General features: G+C 47.1%; 1 protein-coding gene across 1 annotated transcript; it reads left to right on the plus strand.

The window, feature by feature from the left end:
* Positions 1 to 2,379: 2,379 nt before the first annotated feature.
* On the plus strand, positions 2,380 to 25,873 carry LOC124020185 (zinc finger protein 79-like). Its single transcript, XM_046335518.1, has 3 exons — positions 2,380 to 2,699; positions 25,182 to 25,341; positions 25,434 to 25,873. The coding sequence occupies exons 1-3, from the start codon at positions 2,691 to 2,693 to the stop codon at positions 25,871 to 25,873; spliced, it is 609 nt and encodes a 202-aa protein (XP_046191474.1). The 5' UTR covers positions 2,380 to 2,690.
* Positions 25,874 to 26,304: the final 431 nt, after the last annotated feature.

The raw sequence follows: 26,304 nt of genomic DNA on the forward strand, positions 1-26,304 counted from the left end.
ATGTTCTCTGTTTAGTGAGTCCTCCAGATCAGAGGCAGTAGAGATGACCAGGGATGTTCTCTGTTTAGTGAGTCCTCCAGATCAGAGGCAGTAGGGATGACCAGGGATGTTCTCTGTTTAGTGAGTCCTCCAGATCAGAGGCAGTAGAGATGACCAGGGATGTTCTCTGTTTAGTGAGTCCTCCAGATCAGAGGCAGTAGAGATGACCAGGGATGTTCTCTGTTTAGTGAGTCCTCCAGATCAGAGGCAGTAGAGATGACCAGGGATGTTCTCTGTTTAGTGAGTCCTCCAGATCAGAGGCAGTAGAGATGACCAGGGATGTTCTCTGTTTAGTGAGTCCTCCAGATCAGAGGCAGTAGAGATGACCAGGGATGTTCTCTGTTTAGTGAGTCCTCCAGAGCAGAGGCAGTAGGGATGACATGGGATGTTCTCTTGATAAGTGTGTGAATTTGACCATTTTCCTGTCATAATGTAACAAGTACTTTTGGGTGTCAGGGAAATGTATGGAGTAAAAAAAGTACATTATTGTCTTTAGGAATGTAAGTGAAGTAAAATTAAAAGTTGGCAAAAATATAAATGGTAAAGTACAGATACCCCAAACAACTACTTCATTTTTACTGAAGTACATTACACCACTGCATACACACACTACCACACAATGTCAAAGTGGAATCATGTTTTCAACGGTTTTAAATGTTTTCAATGTTTTCAAATGAATTCAAAATGAAAAGCTGAAATGTCTTGAGTTTATAAGTATTCAACCCATTTGTTATGGCAAGGAGCCTAAATAAGTTCAGGAGTAGACATGTGCTTTTTAACAAGTCACACATAATTAGTTGCATGGACTCACTCTGTGTGCAATGATAGTGTTTAATATGACGACCTCATCTCCGTACCCCAGATATACTGTACAATTATCTGTACGGTCGAGAAGTGAATTTCAAACACAGATTCAACCACAAAGACCAGGGAAGTTTTCCAATGCCTCGCAAATAAGGGCACCTATTGGTAGATAAAGAAATATATATATATATATATATTAAAATCCATTTTGAATTCAGGCTGTTTCACAACAAAATGTGGAATAAGTCAAGGGGTATGAATACATTCTGAGGGCACTGTAGCTCGAGATAAATCATGATAATGAAAGTATAACGAAAAGCTATACATACCCAGAAACTCTATCATCGATTAATTAGGCATGCAGCCAATTAGACACGTCACTATTTCAACACGATGGACAGCGATCCGTTTGTGAGATGGCTGACTGGCTGAAATATTGGATTTTATTTTAGAGCGGGGCCCAAACTCCAACCTTGCGGGGCCCAAACTCCAACCTTGCGGGGCCCAAACTCCAACCTTGCGGGCCCAAACTCCAACCTTGCGGGCTCAAACTCCAACCTTGCGGGGCCCAAACTCCAACTTTGCGGGGCCCAAACTCCAACCTTGCGGGGCTCAAACTCCAACCTTTCGGGGTCCAAAGAAACTGCCTTAACTTTAGAAAATGAGCGACTAAAATCAGAAGGCCACCAACGACTGGAGTAGTATTTGTATTTCCAATGTTTCAGTTAAACAGGTGCTGTGCCGAATAGCTCCCCCCTGCCAGAATCCCCCTTCGCGTAAACGCGCAAGCACTCAATTCTTCATCGATTTACTTGCTCGTTGAGATTTCTCATCACGTTAGGCTGCATTTCATTTTTTTAATGTCATTTTGATTTCACTAGTAATGTCTGCAGTTTTCGGTTTGGCTATTTGTTTCAAGCGTATTAATCTATAAATAAATATCTTTGCCAAAAGTCGTCATTTCTCCCGTGTCTTATTCGACTAGTAGTTGTTCTGAAAAGTGTATTGCTTTCCTACATTTTACTCCCTCCTCTGTTTAATATAACACACATACATTAAGTATTCATTTCGGTTGTCTATCCTGACATGAATTTTGTTCTGTATAAAGTATTTGACTCTAGTGACAGAATTAAGGAAATTAGAAGGGGGTTTTCTTGCCGACCGAAATTCCTGTATTTTAGTGGCCATCTAGTCAGAATGTGGATCAAAGATAAACCTTGAAAGATCCATATAATTTTTTTATATACAATTATATTAAATTGAACATATTTCTGCTGTTTCTCTCATGATGTTAACATCTTTGTCCATATTTGAAAAGACAATCGACACCAATACTCAAATAACAAATCAAATAACATGAAACACAGTGATCACTGACAGCTGCCTTGAAGAACACACATGTACAATTATTTCTGCTTCTAAGATCAGTGAAATGGAGGCTGAACTGACAACGGAGTGAAGAGCAAAGAAAAGCAAGTCGCAGCAATGAAGAATTGAATGAAGAATTGAATGAAGAATTGAATGAAGAATTGAATGAAGATTTGAATGAAGAATTGAATGAAGATTTGAATGAAGATTTGAATGAAGTGAAGAATTGAATGAAGATTGAATGAAGATTTGAGTGCGCAGAATTCTGGCAGGGGGGAGGCTTTTCTGCACAACACCGGAAGTGAAGGTGGAGCCTCGGCTCTTTTGTCTTGTGATTTTGGGCAGAGAGCCACGTGTTGAAATATAACGTCTCAGACCTCTACCTCCCTAATCTACAATATCAGTAGACTAGACGTAAATATTCCCATCTGGTTAACTTCGCAGGATCTCTGTAATCGACAATAACGGAAGAATCTACAATGAATAAGGTCGGTTTATATACATTTAAGACCAGGGGTCTTTGTAGCCAACTTCCTGCTTTTACACAGCACCCGTTTAACGGTCAAAACAAATGCTATGGGTAACATACACTATTATTGCGGGTGTAGCGAAATGCTATTGACATTTGTGCTGTTTTTGTACGTGAAAATAATGTATTTGTTATTTTTAAACTCGTTAGGAAGGTTCGTAAGCAACCATTTCACTGTGAAGTCGCATGCTGAAAGTTGGTGGCCATATGCATAAATCGCTCCGCCATTTCCTTGTTTGCAAAAAAATATAATAGTTTACCTAATTTCAGTTTATGTGACAAAAGAAGCACGCACAGTATAGAGAATCTTTGTACCATCTAAACCACTGAAATATATTTTCAATAACCAACCATATTGTTTTTTGAAGCTGGTGAACAAAACCAAGTATACAGAACAAAAAATACAAACGCGACATGCAACAATTTAATAGATTTTACAGAGTTACAGTTCATTTGAGTAAATCTGTCAATTTTAAATAAATTCATTAGGCCCTAATCGATAGATTGTACATGACTGGGAATACAGATATGCATCTGTTGGCCACAGATATCTGTGGACATCGGAGGGTTGGAGTAGTTCAGATCAGAATGAATGGTGGATTGGCCGCTGTGGGTGAAAATCCAGCACTCGAAGAAAAAGGAAATTAACAATATCTGTAATTATTTAACTACAGGTACTGTGCCTGAGAGAGAGAGAGAGAGAGAGAGAGAGAGAGAGAGAGAGAGAGAGAGAGAAAGTAGCAGTATTGTTGTCAGTTTAACTCTAACTCCAATCAATTCGTTTTCCCCAATATGAAATCGGATCTGCTGTAGCATATTATAAATAGTCTTGTAAATCCCTGACCTCGGGCACAGCACATGGTCTGGGACAAGTGGGGGGGTTGAAAGGGGTAGGTAGCATAAACGTAACCACGTGGGGTTTCATTAGTAATATGCATCAAAAGTCCCAATGCCAAGTTACTCCTCACGTGTGTCTATTTTTCTAGTTATTACATCAATCCGATCATAATGCGGAAGTATTGCAGGAAAACTGGTTTGCAGCGTTTTTTTTACTAGTGTAACGGATGTGAAACGGGTAGCTTAGTTTCAATCGGTGACGTCACTTGCTCTGAGACCTTGAAGTAGTGGTTTTGTGGAGAGATGGGTAACGATGCTTCGTGGGTGACTGTTGTTGATGTGTGCAGAGGGTCCCTGGTTCGCGCCTGGGTATGGGGCGAGGGGACGGTCTAAAGTTACACTGTTCCACTAACATAGAGGACCTGGTAAACTAGCCTATTCAGACCTGGTAAATAGCCTATTCCCTATCATGTTATTAACTATAACCCCAACAGAAATAACTTCAAACCAAATCGTTTGGGTGACTGTTGTTGATGTGTGCAGAGGGTCCTGGTTCGCAAACCCGGGTATGGGGCGAGGGTCCCTGGACGGGTCTAAAGTTACACTGTTCCACTAACATAGAGGACCTGGTAAACTAGCCTATTCCCTATCATGTTATTAACTATAACCCCAACAGAAATAACTTCAAACCAAATCGTTTGGGTGACTGTTGTTGATGTGCAGAGGGTCCCTGGTTCGCGCCGGGTATGGGGCGAGGGACGGTCTAAAGTTACACTGTTCCACTAACATAGAGGACCTGGTAAACTAGCCTATTCCCTATCATGTTATTAACTATAACCCCAACAGAAATAACTTCAAACCAAATCGTTTGGGTGACTGTTGTTGATGTGTGCAGAGGGTCCCTGGTTCGCGCCGGGTATGGGGCGAGGGACGGTCTAAAGTTACACTGTTCCACTAACATAGAGGACCTGGTAAACTAGCCTATTCCCTATCATGTTATTAATTATAACCCCAACAGAAATAACTTCAAACCAAATCGTTTGGGTGACTGTTGTTGATGTGTGCAGAGGGTCCCTGGTTCGCGCCGGGTATGGGGGCGAGGGGACGGTCTAAAGTTACACTGTTCCACTAACATAGAGGACCTGGTAAACTAGCCTATTCCCTATCATGTTATTAACTATAACCCCAACAGAAATAACTTCAAACCAAATCGTTTGGGTGACTGTTGTTGATGTGTGCAGAGGGTCCCTGGTTCGCGCCCGGGTATGGGGCGAGGGACGGTCTAAAGTTACACTGTTCCACTAACATAGAGGACCTGGTAAACTAGCCTATTCCCTATCATGTTATTAACTATAACCCCAACAGAAATAACTTCAAACCAAATCGTTTGGGTGACTGTTGTCATGACTACTCATGACTACTGCTTTCAGACAGTTTACAAGCAAATGCGATGTGAATGTATTTTTTAATAAATAGCTTGCAATGTTGCTAACTAGCCTGCTAATGTTCTGTGACTGCAGGAGACAGACAGCAGCTATCAACACCAATTCTTACAGCTACATTAAAGTAAACCGATGTTACTGGTATATAGTTATCTAAGCCAGCCAGCTAAGCCACAGCACTCTGTTATATTCTATCAAAGCCCCCCCACAGCACTCTGTTATATTCTATCAAAGCCCCCACATCACTCTGTTATATTCTATCAAAGTTCCACTAACCCCCTGGTAAACAGCCTATTCCCCTCTGTTATATTCTATCAAAGAAATAACTTCCCCCCACAGCCCTCTGTTATACTGTTTCTATCAAAGCCTATTCCCTATCCTATAACCCCACAGCACTCTGTTATATTCTATCAAAGCCCCCCCCCACAGCCCTCTGTTATATTCTATCAAAGCCCCCCACAGCCCTCTGTTATATTCTATCAAACTGTTCCACTAACATGTTATATTCTATCAAAGCCCCCCCACAGCCCTCTGTTATATTCTATCAAAGCCCCCACAGCACTCTGTTATGTTCTATCAAAGCACAGCACTCTGTTATATTCTATCAAACCCGTTTAGGTGACTGTTTGATGCCCCACAGCACTCTGTTATATCCTATCAAAGCCCCCCCCACAGCACTCTGTTATATTCTATCAAAGACCTGGTAAACTAGCCTATTCCTATCTGTTATATCCTATCAAAGCCCTCCCCACTCTGAAATATTCTATCAAACCCCCACAGCACTCTGTTATATCCTATCAAAGCCCCCCCACAGCACTCTGTTATATGTTCACTATCAAAGACCCCCCCACAGCACTCTGTTATAACTATAACCCCAAAGCCCTTCCCCACAGCACTTTGGGTGACTGTTATATCCTATCAAAGCCCCCCCCACAGCACTCTGTTATATCCTATCAAAGCCCCCCCCCCCCCACAGCACTAACATGTTATACCTATCAAAGCCCCCCACATCACTCTGTTATATCCTATCAAAGCCCCCCTTCAAACAGCACTCTGTTATATCCTATCAAAGCCCCCCCCACAGCACTCTGTTATATCCTATCAAATCCACAGCACTCTGTTATATCCTATCAAAGCCCCCCCCACAGCACTCTGTTATATCCTATCAAAGCCCCCCTACAGCACTCTGTTATATCCTATCAAAGCCCCCACACTCTGTTATATCCTATCAAAGTTTACAGCACTCTGTTATATCCTATAAATCAGCACTCTGTTATATCCTATCAAAGCCCCCCCCACAGCACTCTGTTATATCCTATCAAAGCCCCCACAGCACTCTGTTATATCCTATCAAAGCCCCCCCACAGCTCTGTTATATCCTATCAAAGCCCCCCCCCCCCCACAGCACTCTGTTATATCCTATCAAAGCCCCCCCCCCCCACAGCACTCTGTTATATCCTATCAAAGCCCCCCCCCACATCACTCTGTTATATCCTATCAAAGCTTTTACACATCACTCTGTTATATCCTATCAAAGCCCCCCCACAGCACTCTGTTATATCCTATCAAAGCCCCCCCCCACAGCACTCTGTTATATCCTATCAAAGCCCCCCCCCACAGCACTCTGTTATATCCTATCAAAAAGTATTGTGTTCTAAACAGCACTCTGTTATATCCTATCAAAGCCCCCCCCCACAGCCCTCTGTTAATCCCAATATGTTTGTACAGCACTCAAATCCGTCATCCCCCTGTCCCCACAGCACTCTGTTATATCCTATCAAAGCCCCCCACATCACTCTGTTATATCCTATCAAAGCCCCCCCACATCACTCTGTTATATCCTATCAAAGCCCCCCCCCCCCCCCCCCACAGCACTCTGTTATATCCTATCAAAGCCCCCCCCCCCCCCCCCCCCACAGCACTCTGTTATATCCTATCAAAGCCTGTTATATCCTACATGTTCTGTTTATACTCCACAGCAGCACTCTGTTATATCCTATCAAAGCCCCCCCCCCACAGCACTCTGTTATATCCTATCAAAGCCCCCCCCCCCACAGCACTCTGTTATATCCTATCAATCAACAGCACTCTGTTATATCCTATCAAAGCCCCCCCACAGCACTCTGTTATATCCTATCAAAGCCCCCCCACAGCACTCTGTTATATCCTATCAAAGCCCCCCCCCCCACAGCACTCTGTTATATCCTATCAAAGCCCCCCCCCCCCACAGCACTCTGTTATATCCTATCAAAGCTCCCCCCACAGCACTCTGTTATATCCTATCAAAGCCCCCCCCCACAGCACTCTGTTATATCCTATCAAAGCCCCCCCCCCCACAGCACTCTGTTATATCCTATCAAGCCCCCCCAGCACTCTGTTATATCCTAATGCCCCCCCCCCCCCACAGCACTCTGTTATATCCTATCAAATTTTACAGCACTCTGTTATATCCTATCAAAGCCCCCCCCCACAGCACTCTGTTATATCCTATCAAAGCCCCCCCCCCCACAGCACTCTGTTATATCCTATCAAAGGCCCCCCACAGCACTCTGTTATATCCTATCAAAGCCCCCCCACAGCACTCTGTTATATCCTATCAAAGCCCCCTACAGCACTCTGTTATATCCTATCAAAGCCCCCCCCCCCACAGCACTCTGTTATATCCTATCAAAGCCCCCCACAGCACTCTGTTATATCCTATCAAAGCCCCCCCCCACAGCACTCTGTTATATCCTATCAAAGCCCCCACAGCACTCTGTTATATCCTATCAAAGCCCCCACAGCACTCTGTTATATCCTATCAAAGCCCCCCCCCCCACAGCACTCTGTTATATCCTATCAAAGCCCCCCCCCCACAGCACTCTGTTATATCCTATCAAAGCCCCCCCCCCCCCACAGCACTCTGTTATATCCTATCAAAGCCCCCAGCACTCTGTTATATCCCCCCACAGCACTCTGTTATATCCTATCAAAGCCCCCCACAGCACTCTGTTATATCCTATCAAAGCCCCCCCCCCCCCCCCCCACAGCACTCTGTTATATCCTATCAAAGCTCCCCCCACAGCACTCTGTTATATCCTATCAAAGCCCCCCCCACAGCACTCTGTTATATCCTATCAAAGCCCCCCCCACAGCACTCTGTTATATCCTATCAAATTTTACAGCACTCTGTTATATCCTATCAAAGCCCCCACAGCACTCTGTTATATCCTATCAAATTCCCCCACAGCACTCTGTTATATCCTATCAAAGCCCCCACAGCACTCTGTTATATCCTATCAAAGCCCCCCCACATCACTCTGTTATATCCTATCAAAGCCTCTCCACATCACTCTGTTATATCCTATCAAAGCCCCCACAGCACTCTGTTATATCCTATCAAAGCCCCCCACAGCACTCTGTTATATCCTATCAAAGCCCCCCCACAGCACTCTGTTATATCCTATCAAAGCCCCCTACAGCACTCTGTTATATCCTATCAAAGCCCCCCCCTCCCACAGCACTCTGTTATATCCTATCAAAGCCCCTCCCACAGCACTCTGTTATATCCTATCAAAAATTTTACAGCACTCTGTTATATCCTATCAAAGCCTCCACAGCACTCTGTTATATCCTATCAAAATTTTACAGCACTCTGTTATATCCTATCAAAGCCCTTTCCCACACAGCACTCTGTTATATCCTATCAAAGCCCCCACAGCACTCTGTTATATCCTATCAAAGCCCCCCCCCCACAGCACTCTGTTATATCCTATCAAAGCTCCCCTACAGCACTCTGTTATATCCTATCAAATTTTACAGCACTCTGTTATATCCTATCAAAGCCCCCCCCCCACACAGCACTCTGTTATATCCTATCAAAGCCCCCCCCCCCCCACAGCACTCTGTTATATCCTATCAAAGCCCCACAGCACTCTGTTATATCCTATCAAATTTTACAGCACTCTGTTATATCCTATCAAAGCCCTCCCCACAGCACTCTGTTATATCCTATCAAAGCCCCCCACAGCACTCTGTTATATCCTATCAAAGCCCCCCCCCACAGCACTCTGTTATATCCTATCAAAGCCCCCACAGCAGCACTCTGTTATATCCTATCAAAGCTCCCCCCCCACAGCACTCTGTTATATCCTATCAAAGCCCTCCCCCACAGCACTCTGTTATATCCTATCAAATTCCACAGCACTCTGTTATATCTATCAAATTTTACAGCACTCTGTTATATCCTATCAAAGCCCCCCCCACATCACTCTGTTATATCCTATCAAATTTCCCACAGCACTCTGTTATATCTATCAAATTTTCCCCACATCACTCTGTTATATCCTATCAAAGCCCCCACATCACTCTGTTATATCCTATCAAATTTTACAGCACTCTGTTGTAATCCTATCAAGCCCCCCCCCCCCCCACAGCACTCTGTTGTATCCTATCAAAGCTTTTACATCACTCTGTTATATCCTATCAAATTTTACAGCACTCTGTTATATCCTATCAAATTTTACAGCACTCTGTTATATCCTATCAAAGCCCCCACAGCACTCTGTTATATCCTATCAAAGCCCCCCCCCCCCCCCACATCACTCTGTTATATCCTATCCCCCCCCCCCCCACAGCACTCTGTTATATCCTATCAAAACCCTGTTGTAATCCCAAATTTTACAGCACTCTGTTATATCCTATCAAAGCCCCCCACAGCACTCTGTTATATCCTATCAAAGCCCCCCCCACAGCACTCTGTTATATCCTATCAAAGCCCCCCCCACAGCACTCTGTTATATCCTATCAAAGCCCCCCACAGCACTCTGTTATATCCTATCAAAGCCCCCCCACAGCACTCTGTTATATCCTATCAAATTCCCCACAGCACTCTGTTATATCCTATCAAAGCCCCCCCCACAGCACTCTGTTATATCCTATCAAATTCCACAGCACTCTGTTATATCCTATCAAAGCCCCCCCACACAGCACTCTGTTATATCCTATCAAAGCTCCCCCCCCCCCCCCACAGCACTCTGTTATATCCTATCAAAGCCCCCCACAGCACTCTGTTATATCCTATCAAATTTACAGCACTCTGTTATATCCTATCAAAGCCCCCCGACAGCACTCTGTTATATCCTATCAAAGCCTCTGTTATATCCTACAGCACTCTGTTATATCCTATCAAAGCCCCCCCCCACAGCACTCTGTTATATCCTATCAAAGCCCACAGCACTCTGTTATATCCTATCAAAGCCCCCCCCCACAGCACTCTGTTATATCCTATCAAAGCCCCCACAGCCCTCTGTTATATCCTATCAAAGGCCCCCCCCCCCCCCCCCACAGCACTCTGTTATATCCTATCAATTTTTACAGCACTCTGTTATAATCCTATCAAAGCCCCCCACAGCCCTCTGTTATATCCTATCAAAGCCCCCCCCCCCACCCCCCAGCCCTCTGTTATATCCTATCAAAGCCCCCCCCCACAGCACTCTGTTATATCCTATCAAAGCCCCTCTATCCTACAGCACTCTGTTATATCCTATCAAAGCCCCCCCCCACAGCACTCTGTTATATCCTATCCCCCCCCCCCACAGCACTCTGTTATATCCTATCAAATTTTACACAGCACTCTGTTATATCCTATCAAAGCCCCCCCCCCACAGCACTCTGTTATATCCTATCAAAGCCCCCCACAGCACTCTGTTATATCCTATCAAATTTTACACAGCCTCTGTTATATCCTATCAAAGCCCCCCCACAGCACTCTGTTATATCCTATCAAAGCCCCCCCCACAGCACTCTGTTATATCCTATCAAAGCCCCCACAGCACTCTGTTATATCCTATCAAAGCCCCCCCCCCCCCCCCACAGCACTCTGTTATATCCTATCAAAGCCCCCCACAGCACTCTGTTATATCCTATCAAAGCCCCCCCCCACAGCACTCTGTTATAATCTATCAAAGCCCCCCCCCACAGCACTCTGTTATATCCTATCAAAGCCCCCCACAGCACTCTGTTATATCCTATCAAAGCCCCCCCACAGCCCTCTGTTATATCCTATCAAAGCCCCCCCCCCCCCCCACAGCACTCTGTTATATCCTATCAAAGCCCCCCCCCCCCCCCCACAGCACTCTGTTATATCCTATCAAAGCCCCCCCCCCCCACAGCACTCTGTTATATCCTATCAAAGCCCCTACAGCACTGTTATATCCTATCAAAGCCCCCCCCACAGCACTCTGTTATATCCTATCAAAGCCCCCCACAGCACTCTGTTATATCCTATCAAAGCCCCCCCCCACAGCACTCTGTTATATCCTATCAAAGCCCCCCCCCCACAGCACTCTGTTATATCCTATCAAAGCCCCCCCACAGCACTCTGTTATATCCTATCAAAGCCCCCCACAGCACTCTGTTATATCCTATCAAAGCCCCCCACTCCCCCACAGCACTCTGTTATATCCTATCAAAGCCCCCCCACAGCACTCTGTTATATCCTATCAAATTTTACAGCACTCTGTTATATCCTATCAAAGCCCCCCCACAGCACTCTGTTATATCCTATCAATTATATCCTACAGCAGCACTCTGTTATATCCTATCAAATTTTACAGCACTCTGTTATATCCTATCAAAGCCCCCACAGCACTCTGTTATATCCTATCAAAGCCCCCCCACAGTCCTCTGTTATATCCTATCAAATTTTACAGCACTCTGTTATATCCTATCAAAGCCCCCCCCACAGCACTCTGTTATATCCTATCAAAGCCCCCCCCCCCACAGCACTCTGTTATATCCTATCAAATTTTACAGCACTCTGTTATATCCTATCAAAGCCCCCCCCAGCATCTGTTATATCCTATCAAAGCCCCCCCCCCCACAGCACTCTGTTATATCCTATCAAAGCCCCCCCCCCACAGCACTCTGTTATATCCTATCAAAGCCCCCCCCACAGCACTCTGTTATATCCTATCAAAGCCCCCCCCCACAGCCCTCTGTTATATCCTATCAAATTCCACAGCACTCTGTTATATCCTATCAAATCCCCCCACAGCATCTGTTATATCCTATCAAATTTTACAGCACTCTGTTATATCCTATCAAATTTTACAGCACTCTGTTATATCCTATCAAAGCCCCCCCCCACAGCACTCTGTTATATCCTATCAAAGCCCCCCCCACAGCACTCTGTTATATCCTATCAAAGCCCCCCCCCCCCACAGCACTCTGTTATATCCTATCAAAGCCCCACAGCACTCTGTTATATCCTATCAGCCCCCCCCCCCCACAGCACTCTGTTATATCCTATCAAAGTCCCCCCCCACAGCACTCTGTTATATCCTATCAAAGCCCCCACCCCCCCCCACAGCACTCTGTTATATCCTATCAAAGCCCCCCCCACAGCACTCTGTTATATCCTATCAAAGCCCCCCCCCCCCACAGCACTCTGTTATATCCTATCAAAGCCCCCCCACAGCACTCTGTTATATCCTATCAAAGCCCCCCCCCCCCCACAGCACTCTGTTATATCCTATCAAAGCCCCCCCCCCCCACAGCACTCTGTTATATCCTATCAAAGCCCCCCCCCACAGCACTCTGTTATATCCTATCAAAGCCCCCACCCCCCCCACAGCACTCTGTTATATCCTATCAAAGCCCCCCCCCACAGCACTCTGTTATATCCTATCAAAGCCCCCACCCCCCCACAGCACTCTGTTATATCCTATCAAAGCCCCCCCACAGCACTCTGTTATATCCTATCAAAGCCCCCACAGCACTCTGTTATATCCTATCAAAGCCCCCCCCCCCACAGCACTCTGTTATATCCTATCAAAGCCCCCCCCACAGCACTCTGTTATATCCTATCAAAGCCCCCTCCCACAGCACTCTGTTATATCCATCAAAGCCCCCCCCCCCCCCCCCACAGCACTCTGTTATATCCTATCAAAGCCCCCCCCCCACAGCACTCTGTTATATCCTATCAAAGCTCCCCCCCCACAGCACTCTGTTATATCCTATCAAAGCCCCACAGCACTCTGTTATATCCTATCAAAGCCCCCCCACAGCACTCTGTTATATCCTATCAAAGCCCCCCCCCCACAGCACTCTGTTATATCCTATCAAAGCCCCCACAGCACTCTGTTATATCCTATCAAAGCCTCCACAGCACTCTGTTATATCCCTATCAAAGCCCCTCCACAGCACTCTGTTATATCTATCAAAGCCCCCACAGCACTCTGTTATATCCTATCAAAGCCCCCCCCCCACAGCACTCTGTTATATTCTATCAAAGCCCCCACAGCACTCTGTTATATCCTATCAAAGCCCCCCCCCCCCCCCCCCACAGCACTCTGTTATATCCTATCAAAGCCCCTACAGCACTCTGTTATATCCTATCAAAGCCCCCCACAGCACTCTGTTATATCCTATCAAAGCCCCCCCCCCACAGCACTCTGTTATATCCTATCAAAGCCCCCCCCACAGCACTCTGTTATATCCTATCAAAGCCCCCCCACAGCACTCTGTTATATCCTATCAAAGCTCCCCCCCCACAGCACTCTGTTATATCCTATCAAAGCCCCCCCCCCCCCCACAGCACTCTGTTATATCCTATCAAAGCCCCCCCCCCCACAGCACTCTGTTATATCCTATCAAAGCCCCCCCCCCCCCCACAGCACTCTGTTATATCCTATCAAAGCCCCCCCCCCCACAGCACTCTGTTATATCCTATCAAAGCCCCCCCCCCACAGCACTCTGTTATATCCTATCAAAGCCCCCCACAGCACTCTGTTATATCCTATCAAAGCCCCCCCCCACAGCACTCTGTTATATCCTATCAAAGCCCCCCCCACAGCACTCTGTTATATCCTATCAAAGCCCCCCCACAGCACACTCTGTTATATCCTATCAAAGCCCCCCACAGCACTCTGTTATATCCTATCAAAGCCCTCCACAGCACTCTGTTATATCCTATCAGCAAGCCCTCCACAGCACTCTGTTATATCCTATCAAAAATTTTACAGCACTCTGTTATATCCTATCAAAGCCCCCACAGCACTCTGTTATATCCTATCAAAGCCCCCCACAGCACTCTGTTATATTCTATCAAAGCCCCCCCCACATCACTCTGTTATATCCTATCAAAGCCCCCACAGCACTCTGTTATATCCTATCAAAGCCCCCCCCCCCACAGCACTCTGTTATATCCTATCAAAGCCCCCCCCCCACAGCACTCTGTTATATCCTATCAAAGCCCCCTCACAGCACTCTGTTATATCCTATCAAAGCCCCCCCCCACAGCACTCTGTTATATCCTATCAAAGCCCCCCCACAGCACTCTGTTATATCCTATCAAAGCCCCCCCCACAGCACTCTGTTATATCCTATCAAAGCCCCCCACAGCACTCTGTTATATCCTATCAAAGCCCCCCCCCCACAGCACTCTGTTATATCCTATCAAAGCCCCCCCAGCACAGCACTCTGTTATATCCTATCAAAGCCCCACACAGCACTCTGTTATATCCTATCAAAGCCCCCACAGCATCTGTTATATATATCAATTTACCCCACAGCACTCTGTTATATCCTATCAAATTTTACAGCACTCTGTTATATCCTATCAAATTTCCACAGCACTCTGTTATATCTATCAAAGCCCCCCCCCACAGCACTCTGTTACATCCTATCAAATTTTACAGCACTCTGTTATATCCTATCAAAGCCCCCCCCCCCCCCCCCCACAGCACTCTGTTATATCCAATCAAAGCCCCCACCCCCCCACAGCACTCTGTTATATCCTATCAAATTCCCCCCCCCCACAGCACTCTGTTATATCCTATCAAAGCCCCCCCCACAGCACTCTGTTATATCCTATCAAATTTTCCACACAGCACTCTGTTATATCCTATCAAAGCCCCCCACAGCACTCTGTTATATCCTATCAAAGCCCCCACAGCACTCTGTTATATCCTATCAAAGCCCCCCACAGCACTCTGTTATATCCTATCAAAGCCCCCACCCCCCCACAGCACTCTGTTATATCCTATCAAAGCCCCTTTACAGCACTCTGTTATATCCTATCAAAGCCCCCCCCACAGCACTCTGTTATATCCTATCAAAGCCCCCCACATCACTCTGTTATATCCTATCAAAGCCCCCCCCCACAGCACTCTGTTATATCCTATCAAAGCCCCCACAGCACTCTGTTATATCCTATCAAAGCCCCCACAGCACTCTGTTATATCCTATCAAAGCCCCCCCCCACACAGCACTCTGTTATATCCTATCAAAGCCCCCCCCCACAGCACTCTGTTATATCCTATCAAAGCCCCCCCCCCCCCCCCCCCCACAGCACTCTGTTATATCCTATCAAAGCCCCCACAGCACTCTGTTATATCCTATCAAAGCCCCCCCCCCACAGCACTCTGTTATATCCTATCAAAGCCCCCCCCCACAGCACTCTGTTATATCCTATCAAAGCCCCCCACAGCACTCTGTTATATCCTATCAAAGCCCCCACAGCACTCTGTTATATCCTATCAAAGCCCACAGCACTCTGTTATATCCTATCAAAGCCCCCCCCCCCCCCCCACAGCACTCTGTTATATCCTATCAAAGCCCCCCCCCACAGCACTCTGTTATATCCCTATCAAAGCCCCCCACAGCACTCTGTTATATCCTATCAAAGCCCCCCCCCCCCCCACAGCACTCTGTTATATCCTATCAAATTTTACAGCACTCTGTTATATCCTATCAAAGCCCCCCCCACAGCACTCTGTTATATTCTATCAAAGCCCCCCCCCCCCCCACACATCACTCTGTTATATCCTATCAAAGCCCCCACAGCACTCTGTTATATCCATCAAAGCCCCCCTGGCACATCACTCTGTTATATCCTATCAAAGCCCCCCCACAGCACTCTGTTATATCCTATCAAAGCCCCCCCCCCACAGCACTCTGTTATATCCTATCAAAGCCCCCCCCACAGCACTCTGTTATATCCTATCAAAGCCCCCCCCACAGCACTCTGTTATATCCTATCAAAGCCCCCCCACAGCACTCTGTTATATCCTATCAAAGCCCCCCCCCCCCCCACAGCACTCTGTTATATCCTATCAAAGCCCCCCCACAGCACTCTGTTATATCCTATCAAAGCCCCCCCACAGCACTCTGTTATATCCTATCAAAGCCCCCCACATCACTCTGTTATATCCTATCAAAGTTATATCTGTTATATCCTATCAAAGCCCTCCCCCACACAGCACTCTGTTATATCCTATCAAAGCCCCCCCACAGCACTCTGTTATATCCTATCAAAGCCCTCCCCACAGCACTCTGTTATATCTATCAAAGCCCCCCCCACAGCACTCTGTTATATCCTATCAAAGCCCCCACAGCACTCTGTTATATCTATCAAAGCCCCACAGCACTCTGTTATATCCTATCAAAGCCCCCCCACAGCACTCTGTTATATTCCCTATCAAAGCCCCCCCCCACATCACTCTGTTATATCCTATCAAATTTTACAGCACTCTGTTATATCCTATCAGCCCCCCCCCCCCCCACAGCACTCTGTTATATCCTAATCAAAGCCCCCCCCCCACAGCACTGTTATATCCTATCAAAGCCCCCCCCCACAGCACTCTGTTATATCCTATCAAATTTTTTACACAGCACTCTGTTATATCCTATCAAAGCCCCCCCCCCACAGCACTCTGTTATATCCTATCAATTTTTACAGCACTCTGTTATATCCTATCAAAGCCTTTTACAGCACTCTGTTATATCCTATCAAAATTTTACAGCACTCTGTTTATATCCTATCAAAGCCCTTTTACAGCACTCTGTTATATCCTATCAAAGCCCCCCACAGCACTCTGTTATATCCTATCAAAGCCCCCACCCCCCCCCCCACAGCACTCTGTTATATCCTATCAAAGCCCCCCCCCCCCCCACAGCACTCTGTTATATCCTATCAGCCCCCCCCACAGCACTCTGTTATATCCTATCAAAGCCCCCCACAGCACTCTGTTATATCCTATCAAAGCCCTACAGCACTCTGTTATATCCTATCAAAGCCCCCCCACAGCACTCTGTTATATCCTATCAAATTTTACAGCACTCTGTTATATCCTATCAAATTTTTACAGCACTGTCTGTTATATCCTATCAAAGTCCTCCCCCCCCCCACAGCACTCTGTTATATCCTATCAAAGCCCCCCCCCACAGCACTCTGTTATATCCTATCAAAGCCCCCCCCCACAGCACTCTGTTATATCCTATCAAAGCCCCCCTCCACAGCACTCTGTTATATTCTATCAAAGCCCCCCACAGCACTCTGTTATATCCTATCAAATTTTACAGCACTCTGTTATATCCTATCAAAGCCCTTCCACAGCACTCTGTTATATCCTATCAAAGCCCCCCACAGCACTCTGTTATATCCTATCAAAGCCCTACATCACTCTGTTATATCCTATCAAAGCCCCCCACAGCACTCTGTTATATCCTATCAAATTTTACAGCACTCTGTTATCAAATCCTATCAAAGTCCTCCACAGCACTCTGTTATATCTATCAAATTTTACATCACTCTGTTGTATCCTATCAAATTTTACAGCACTCTGTTATATCCTATCAAATTTTACAGCACTCTCTGTTATATCCTATCAAAGCTCCCCCCACAGCACTCTGTTATATCCTATCAAATTTTACAGCACTCTGTTATATCCCTATCAAAGCCCCCCCACAGCACTCTGTTATATCCTATCAAAGCCCCCCCCACAGCCCTCTGTTATATCCTATCAAAGCCCCCCCCCCCCACAGCACTCTGTTATATCCTATCAAATTTTACAGCACTCTGTTATATCCTATCAAAGCCCCAGCACTTGTTATATCCCCCACAGCACTCTGTTATATCCTATCAAATTTTACAGCACTCTGTTATATCCTATCAAAGCCCCCCTCTCTCTCCCCACAGCACTCTGTTATATCCTATCAAAGCCCCCCCCACAGCACTCTGTTATATCCTATCAAAGCCCCCCCCCACAGCACTCTGTTATATCCTATCAAAGCCCCCCCACAGCACTCTGTTATATCCTATCAAAGCCCCCCACAGCACTCTGTTATATCCTATCAAAGCCCCCTCCACAGCACTCTGTTATATCCTATCAAAGCCCCCCCCCCCCCACAGCACTCTGTTATATCCTATCAAAGCCCCCCCTACAGCACTCTGTTATATCCTATCAAAGCCCCCCCCCACAGCACTCTGTTATATCCTATCAAAGCCCCTCTCTACAGCACTCTGTTATATCCTATCAAAGCCCTCTACAGCACTCTGTTATATCCTATCAAAGCTCCCCCCCCCCCACAGCACTCTGTTATATCCTATCAAAGCCCCCCCCCCCCCCACAGCACTCTGTTATATCCTATCAAAGCCCCCCACAGCACTCTGTTATATCCTATCAAAGCCCCCCCACAGCACTCTGTTATATCCTATCAAAGCCCCCCACAGCACTCTGTTATATCCTATCAAAGCCCCCCCCACAGCACTCTGTTATATCCTATCAAAGTCCCCCCCCACAGCACTCTGTTATATCCTATCAAAGCCCCCCCACAGCACTCTGTTATATCCTATCAAAGCCCCCCCACAGCACTCTGTTATATCCTATCAAAGCCCCCCCACAGCACTCTGTTATATCCTATCAAAGCCCCCCCACAGCACTCTGTTATATCCTATCAAAGCTCCCCCCCACAGCACTCTGTTATATCCTATCAAAGCCCCCACAGCCCCTGTTATATCCCCCCACAGCACTCTGTTATATCCTATCAAATCCCCCCCCCACAGCACTCTGTTATATCCTATCAAAGCCCCCCCCCCCCCACAGCACTCTGTTATATCCTATCAAAGCCCCCCCCACAGCACTCTGTTATATCCTATCAAAGCCCCCCCCCCCCCCCCCCCACAGCACTCTGTTATATCCTATCAAAGCCCCCCCACAGCACCACAGCACTGTTATATCCTATCAAAGCCCCCCCCCCCCACAGCACTCTGTTATATCCTATCAAAGCCCCCCCCCCCCCACAGCACTCTGTTATATCCTATCAAAGCCCCCCCCCACAGCACTCTGTTATATCCTATCAAAGCCCCCCCCCCCACAGCACTCTGTTATATCCTATCAAAGCCCCCCCCCCCCCCCCACAGCACTCTGTTATATCCTATCAAAGCCCCCACAGCACTCTGTTATATCCTATCAAAGCCCCCCCCCCCCCACAGCACTCTGTTATATCCTATCAAAGCCCTCTGTTATATCCCACAGCACTCTGTTATATCCTATCAAAGCCTCCCCCCCCACAGCACTCTGTTATATCCTATCAAAGCCCCCCCCCACAGCACTCTGTTATATCCTATCAAAGCCCCCCCCCCACAGCACTCTGTTATATCCTATCAAAGCCCCCCCCCCCACAGCACTCTGTTATATCCTATCAAAGCCCCCCCCCCCCCCCACAGCACTCTGTTATATCCTATCAAAGCCCCCCCACAGCACTCTGTTATATCCTATCAAAGCCCCCCCACAGCACTCTGTTATATCCTATCAAAGCCCCCCCCCCCCCACAGCACTCTGTTATATCCTATCAAAGCCCCCCCCCCCCCACAGCACTCTGTTATATCCTATCAAAGCCCCCCCCCCCACAGCACTCTGTTATATCCTATCAAAGCCCCCCCCCACAGCACTCTGTTATATCCTATCAAAGCCCCCCCCCCCACAGCACTCTGTTATATCCTATCAAAGCCCCCCCCCCCCCACAGCACTCTGTTATATCCTATCAAAGCCCCCCACAGCACTCTGTTATATCCTATCAAAGCCCCCCCCCCACAGCACTCTGTTATATCCTATCAAAGCCCCCCCCCACAGCACTCTGTTATATCCTATCAAAGCCCCCCCCCCACAGCACTCTGTTATATCCTATCAAAGCCCCCCCACACACACTCTGTTATATCCTATCAAAGCCCCCCCCACAGCACTCTGTTATATCCTATCCCCCCCCCCACAGCACTCTGTTATATCCTATCAAAGCCCCCCCACAGCACTCTGTTATATCCTATCAAAGCCCCCCACAGCACTCTGTTATATCCTATCAAAGCCCCCCCCACAGCACTCTGTTATATCCCCCCCACAGCACTCTGTTATATCCTATCAAAGCCCCCCCCCACAGCACTCTGTTATATCCTATCAAAGCCCCCCCCCCCCCCCACAGCACTCTGTTATATCCTATCAAAGCCCCCACCCTGTTATACAGCACCCCACAGCACTCTGTTATATCTATCAAAGCCCCCACAGCACTCTGTTATATCCTATCAAAGCCCCCACAGCACTCTGTTATATCCTATCAAAGCCCCCCCCCCCCCACAGCACTCTGTTATATCCTATCAAAGCCCCCCAGCACTCTGTTATATCCTATCAAAGCCCCCACACTCTGTTATATCCTATCAAAGCCCCCCCCCCACAGCACTCTGTTATATCCTATCAAAGCCCCCCCCCCCACAGCACTCTGTTATATCCTATCAAAGCCCCCCCCCCACAGCACTCTCCCACAGCACTCTGTTATATCCTATCAAAGCCCCCCCCCCACAGCACTCTGTTATATCCTATCAAAGCCCCCCCCCCCACAGCACTCTGTTATATCCCCCACAGCACTCTGTTATATCCTATCAAAGCCCCCCCCCACAGCACTCTGTTATATCCTATCAAAGCCCCCCCACAGCACTCTGTTATATCCTATCAAAGCCCCCCCCCACAGCACTCTGTTATATCCTATCAAAGCCCCCCCCCCACAGCACTCTGTTATATCCTATCAAAGCCCCCCCCACAGCACTCTGTTATATCCTATCAAAGCCCCCCCCCACAGCACTCTGTTATATCCTATCAAAGCCCCCCACAGCACTCTGTTATATCCTATCAAAGCCCCCCCCCCACAGCACTCTGTTATATCCTATCAAAGCTCCCCCCCCCCCCCCCCCCCCACAGCACTCTGTTATATCCTATCAAAGCCCCCCCCCACAGCACTCTGTTATATCCTATCAAAGCCCCCCCCCCCCCCCCCCCCCACAGCACTCTGTTATATCCTATCAAAGCCCCCCCACAGCACTCTGTTATATCCTATCAAAGCCCCCACAGCACTCTGTTATATCCTATCAAAGCCCCCCCCCACAGCACTCTGTTATATCCTATCAAAGCCCCCCCCCACAGCACTCTGTTATATCCTATCAAAGCCCTGTTATATCCCCCCCCCCACAGCACTCTGTTATATCCTATCCCCACAGCACTCTGTTATATCCTATCAAAGCCCCCCCCCACAGCACTCTGTTATATCCTATCAAAGCCCCCCCACAGCACTCTGTTATATCCTATCAAAGCCCCCCCCCCCACAGCACTCTGTTATATCCTATCAAAGCCCCCCCCCACAGCACTCTGTTATATCCTATCAAAGCCCCCCCCCCCCCACAGCACTCTGTTATATCCTATCAAAGCCCCCCCCCCCACAGCACTCTGTTATATCCTATCAAAGCCCCCCCCCCCACAGCACTCTGTTATATCCTATCAAAGCCCCCCACAGCACTCTGTTATATCCTATCAAAGCCCCCCCCCCACAGCACTCTGTTATATCCTATCAAAGCCCCCCACAGCACTCTGTTATATCCTATCAAAGCCCCCCCCCCCACAGCACTCTGTTATATCCTATCAAAGCCCCCACAGCACTCTGTTATATCCTATCAAAGCCTATCCCCCACAGCACTCTGTTATATCCTATCAAAGCCCCCCCCACAGCACTCTGTTATATCCTATCAAAGCCCCCCACAGCACTCTGTTATATCCTATCAAAGCCCCCCCACAGCACTCTGTTATATCCTATCAAAGCCCCCCCCCCCCCCACAGCACTCTGTTATATCCTATCAAAGCCCCCCCCCACAGCACTCTGTTATATCCTATCAAAGCCCCCCCCCCCCACAGCACTCTGTTATATCCTATCAAAGCCCCCCACAGCACTCTGTTATATCCTATCAAAGCCCCCCACAGCACTCTGTTATATCCTATCAAAGCCCCACACAGCACTCTGTTATATCCTATCAAAGCCCCCCCCCCCCCCACAGCACTCTGTTATATCCTATCAAAGCCCCCCCCACAGCACTCTGTTATATCCTATCAAAGCCCCCCCCCCCACAGCACTGTTATATCCTATCAAAGCCCCCCCCCCCACAGCACTCTGTTATATCCTATCAAAGCTCCCCCCCCCCCCCCCCACAGCACTCTGTTATATCCTATCAAAGCCCCCCCCCCCCCACAGCACTCTGTTATATTCTATCAAAGCCCCCCCCCACAGCACTCTGTTGTATTCTATCAATGCCCAAGGGACTGGGCCCCGAGAAATACTTATTTTCCACCATAATTTGCAAACAAATTCATTAAAAATCCTACAATGTGATTTTCTGGATTTTTTTCCCTAATTTTGTCTGTCATAGTTGAAGTGTACCTATGATGAAAATTACAGGCCTCATCTTTAAGTGGGAGAACTTGCACAATTGGTGGCTGACTAAATACTTTTGTGTGTGTGTGTGTGTGTGTGTGTGTGTGTGTGTGTGTGTGTGTGTGTGTGTGTGTGTGTGTGTGTGTGTGTGTGTGTGTGTGTGTGTGTGTGTGTGTGTGTAGTTGCAAAAAAAATCTAAACTGTTTTTGCTTTGTTATTGTGTGCAGATTGAGGAGAGAAAAATAACTATTAAATCAATTTTAGAATAAGGTGGTAAATGTAACAACGGTGGAAAAAGTCAAGGGGTCTGAATACTTTCCAAATGCTCTGCATGAAACGCACATGTCTCAGTCATAGTTCGTAGATTAATGCATGGATTGGTAACATTTTGGCACCGTCATGTTATACTGCCTGGTAACATCTGGTACATGTATTTCGTGAAACACATTTGCTACAACACATAAATTCCTGTTGTTGTGGGAGTGGATTTACGGGTCTGTTAGCTAATCTTTATCAGGGAGTGCAGGACCGCAAAACATTCCTGTTGCTGTGGGAGTGGACTTACGGGTCTGTTAGCTAATCTTTATCAGGGAAGTGCAGGACCCTTTCAGGGCCGCAAAACAACAGCTCTGAATTATAGCCCCTCTTTCACGTGACGCTCCGTGCAGAGTAGAATACTTGACCACGTGATGGAACAAACGAGGCATGTTAAAAGGCTATCGGACGTGTAACTTTTGAAAAAATGCGCTATAAGCAGAAGCCTACGGCTGGACTGTTATTTGTATGTTGGCCGAAGTCCTCTTTTTCAATCGAACGGCAGTGAAAGTGGAGTCCGTCTCTATTCTCCATTTTCTCTTGTGACTTTACACGCTGACCAAACTGACGCGAGCGTTGCAAAATAAATGTACAACGTGCATGTTATTCAATTATTGCGCCCACACTGCTCGCACGCGCCAATGAACGTCAGCGTTGCCATTGTGCGTTTCAGGTAAAATAACAGCTCGAAATGTATATCCCAGGACAAATTAGCTAGCAACTGCAAGCTAGCTCATTTAAATTGTCATAAATGTTTAATGCTTTTCGAACCTGTCGACGAAATGATTATAATTGGTTCAGAGTTTGTTTTGATATTTCAATCTGCCATGTCGTGTTCGCTTTTAGTGTGTTGGGGACAAAATACATTTGCACGCGCCTCCGGTCTGGGCATGGTGTTAGGCAGAGAGTAACGTGTTGGAATGATTGGGAGAGCACATGCTGATCCTAGATCTGTAGTTGAGGGAGGCTTCACCCCCGTTATATAATAAACACACTAATAGTTAGGATTGGGAGATCTTACGCTGATCCTAGATCTTAAAATCTATTTTATTTTTGTACTTGTTGCAGACGCCTACTGTAGCATATTATAATTGGTCTCTGGTATCCCTGACCTAGGGGGGACAACACGAGGGTCTGGGGTCTCTGGTATCCCTGACCTAGGGTCTCTGGTATCCCTGACCTAGGGGGGGGACAACACAGGGGTCTGGGGTCTCTGGTATCCCCCTGACCTGGGTCTGGGGGGACAACACGAGGTCTGGGGTCTCTGGTATCCCTGACCTAGGGGGAACAACACGAGGTCTGGGGTCTCTGGTATCCCTGACCTAGGGGGGAACAACACGAGGTCTGGGGTCTCTGGTATCCCTGACCTAGGGGGGACTACACGAGGTCTGGGGTCTCTGGTATCCCTGACCTAGGGGGGAACAACACGAGGTCTGGGGTCTCTGGTATCCCTGACCTAGGGGGAACAACACAAGGGTCTGGGGTCTCTGGTATCCCTGACCTAGGGGGAACAACACGAGGTCTGGGGTCTCTGGTATCCCTGACCTAGGGGGAACAACACGAGGTCTGGGGTCTCTGGTATCCCTGACCTAGGGGGACTACACGAGGTCTGGGGTCTCTGGTATCCCTGACCTAGGGGGAACAACACGAGGTCAATCCCTGACCTAGGGGGGGGGGTCTGGGGTCTCTGGTATCCCTGACCTAGGGGGGGGACAACACGAGGTCTGGGGTCTCTGGTATCCCTGACCTAAGGGGGGAAAATGAGTACCTTTTTTTTTTTAGTTAAATTAATCTAGGCACCAAAAGCCATGTATCTGTAACAAGATGTGTTTGTACTAATCAAGCATTATGAAAGCACTTATATTAGGAAAGTATTTTATGCAATAAATGTATTATTGTATTAATATCATGGCGCCGCTACCAATACAATCTAGACTGAGCGAAGATCAGTCAGGTCTCAGATTAGATCATCATTGTGTTTTATCCTTGTGTTCTAACATGAGATCAGATCTAAGATTAGATCATCATTGTGTTCTATAACATGAGATCAGATCTCAGATTAGATCATCATTGTGTTTTATCCTTGTGTTCTAACATGAGATCAGATCTCAGATTAGATCATCATTGTGTTCTATAACATGAGATCAGATCTCAGATTAGATCTATAACATGAGATCAGATCTCAGATTAGATCATCATTGTGTTCTATAACATGAGATCAGATCTCAGATTAGATCATCATTGTGTTCTATAACATGAGATCAGATCTCAGATTAGATCATCATTGTGTTTTACCCTTCAGTGTTGTAACTTCACTACCCTCTTTTTCGGATTTACAGGAAACACCTATCCCACCCCTCTCCTCCCTCTCCCTCCGACCCTCCTCCCCCTTCACCCTCCCGGGGGCCCCAGGTCGTGCCTCTCCCGGTAGCGCCTCACTGCAGGGTATGATGAGGTTGTCTGTGTTGTTGGTGGACTGCAGGAAAACAACAGGGCTGAGTGGGTTTATGTTCTTACATACATTTATTTTGGGACACTCCCTAGATGTTCTTAATTACCATTCAATATAACGGTCTGTCGTTGTTTCACAGGGGACAGCCGTAACCGTCGCTCTCTCAGTAGAAGAGTCATATCTGGGGAGGCTAACGAACATGATGCTGACGAGGCAGAGAACAGTCTCTCCAGATCAGAACACCTCAAACACCAGCAGAGAGTGGCAGGGAAGAAACCTCACCGCTGCTCTGACTGTGGAAAGAGTTTCACCTCTTCGTCAAAACTTAAAACACACCAGAGAATTCATACTGGAGAGAAACCGTTTCACTGCACAGACTGTGGGAAGAGTTTTGTTCAATTAGGCAACCTGAAAATTCATCTGCGGACACACACACAAGAGAAGCCTTACCACTGCTCTGTCTGTGAGAAGAGCTTTCAACATCACATGGCAATAAACTGCACCAGAGAACGCACACCGGAGAGAAGCCTTACCACTGCTCTGACTGTGGGAAGAGTTTTTCTCATTCAAGAAATCTGATAAAGCACCAGCGCATACACACAGGAGAGAAACCTTACAGCTGTGATCAATGTGGGAAGAGATTTACTAGCTCAAATGACATGATAGTACACAATAGAATACACACTGGAGAGAAACCATACCACTGTTTGGACTGCGGGAAGAGTTTTACTCAGGCAAGCAACCTGAAAACACACCAGCGCAGACATCTGGGCCAGAAGCTTCACCACTGTTCAGATTGTGGAAGTAACTTTTCAACATCAAGGGGTTTAGAGCTGCACCAGCGAACACACACAGGTGTGAAGCCTTACTACTGCTTCAGCTGTAGTAAAAGTTTTGCTAGATTAGACGGACTGACAGTGCACCAGCGAACACACACAGGTGAGAAGCCTTTTAGCTGTGATCAGTGTGGAAAGGGATTTACTCAGGCAGCACACTTGACTGTACACCAG

The sequence above is a fragment of the Oncorhynchus gorbuscha genome, unplaced genomic scaffold (assembly GCF_021184085.1).
Source record: "Oncorhynchus gorbuscha isolate QuinsamMale2020 ecotype Even-year unplaced genomic scaffold, OgorEven_v1.0 Un_scaffold_766, whole genome shotgun sequence".
Classification (NCBI taxonomy): Eukaryota; Metazoa; Chordata; class Actinopteri; order Salmoniformes; family Salmonidae; genus Oncorhynchus; species Oncorhynchus gorbuscha.

Excerpts from the sequence above, each read along its gene's own strand:
- LOC124020185 (XM_046335518.1), top strand. Across the intron at positions 25,342-25,433 it reads CAGGAAAACAACAGGGCTGA|GGGACAGCCGTAACCGTCGC; the intron begins GTGGGTTTATGT and ends GTTGTTTCACAG.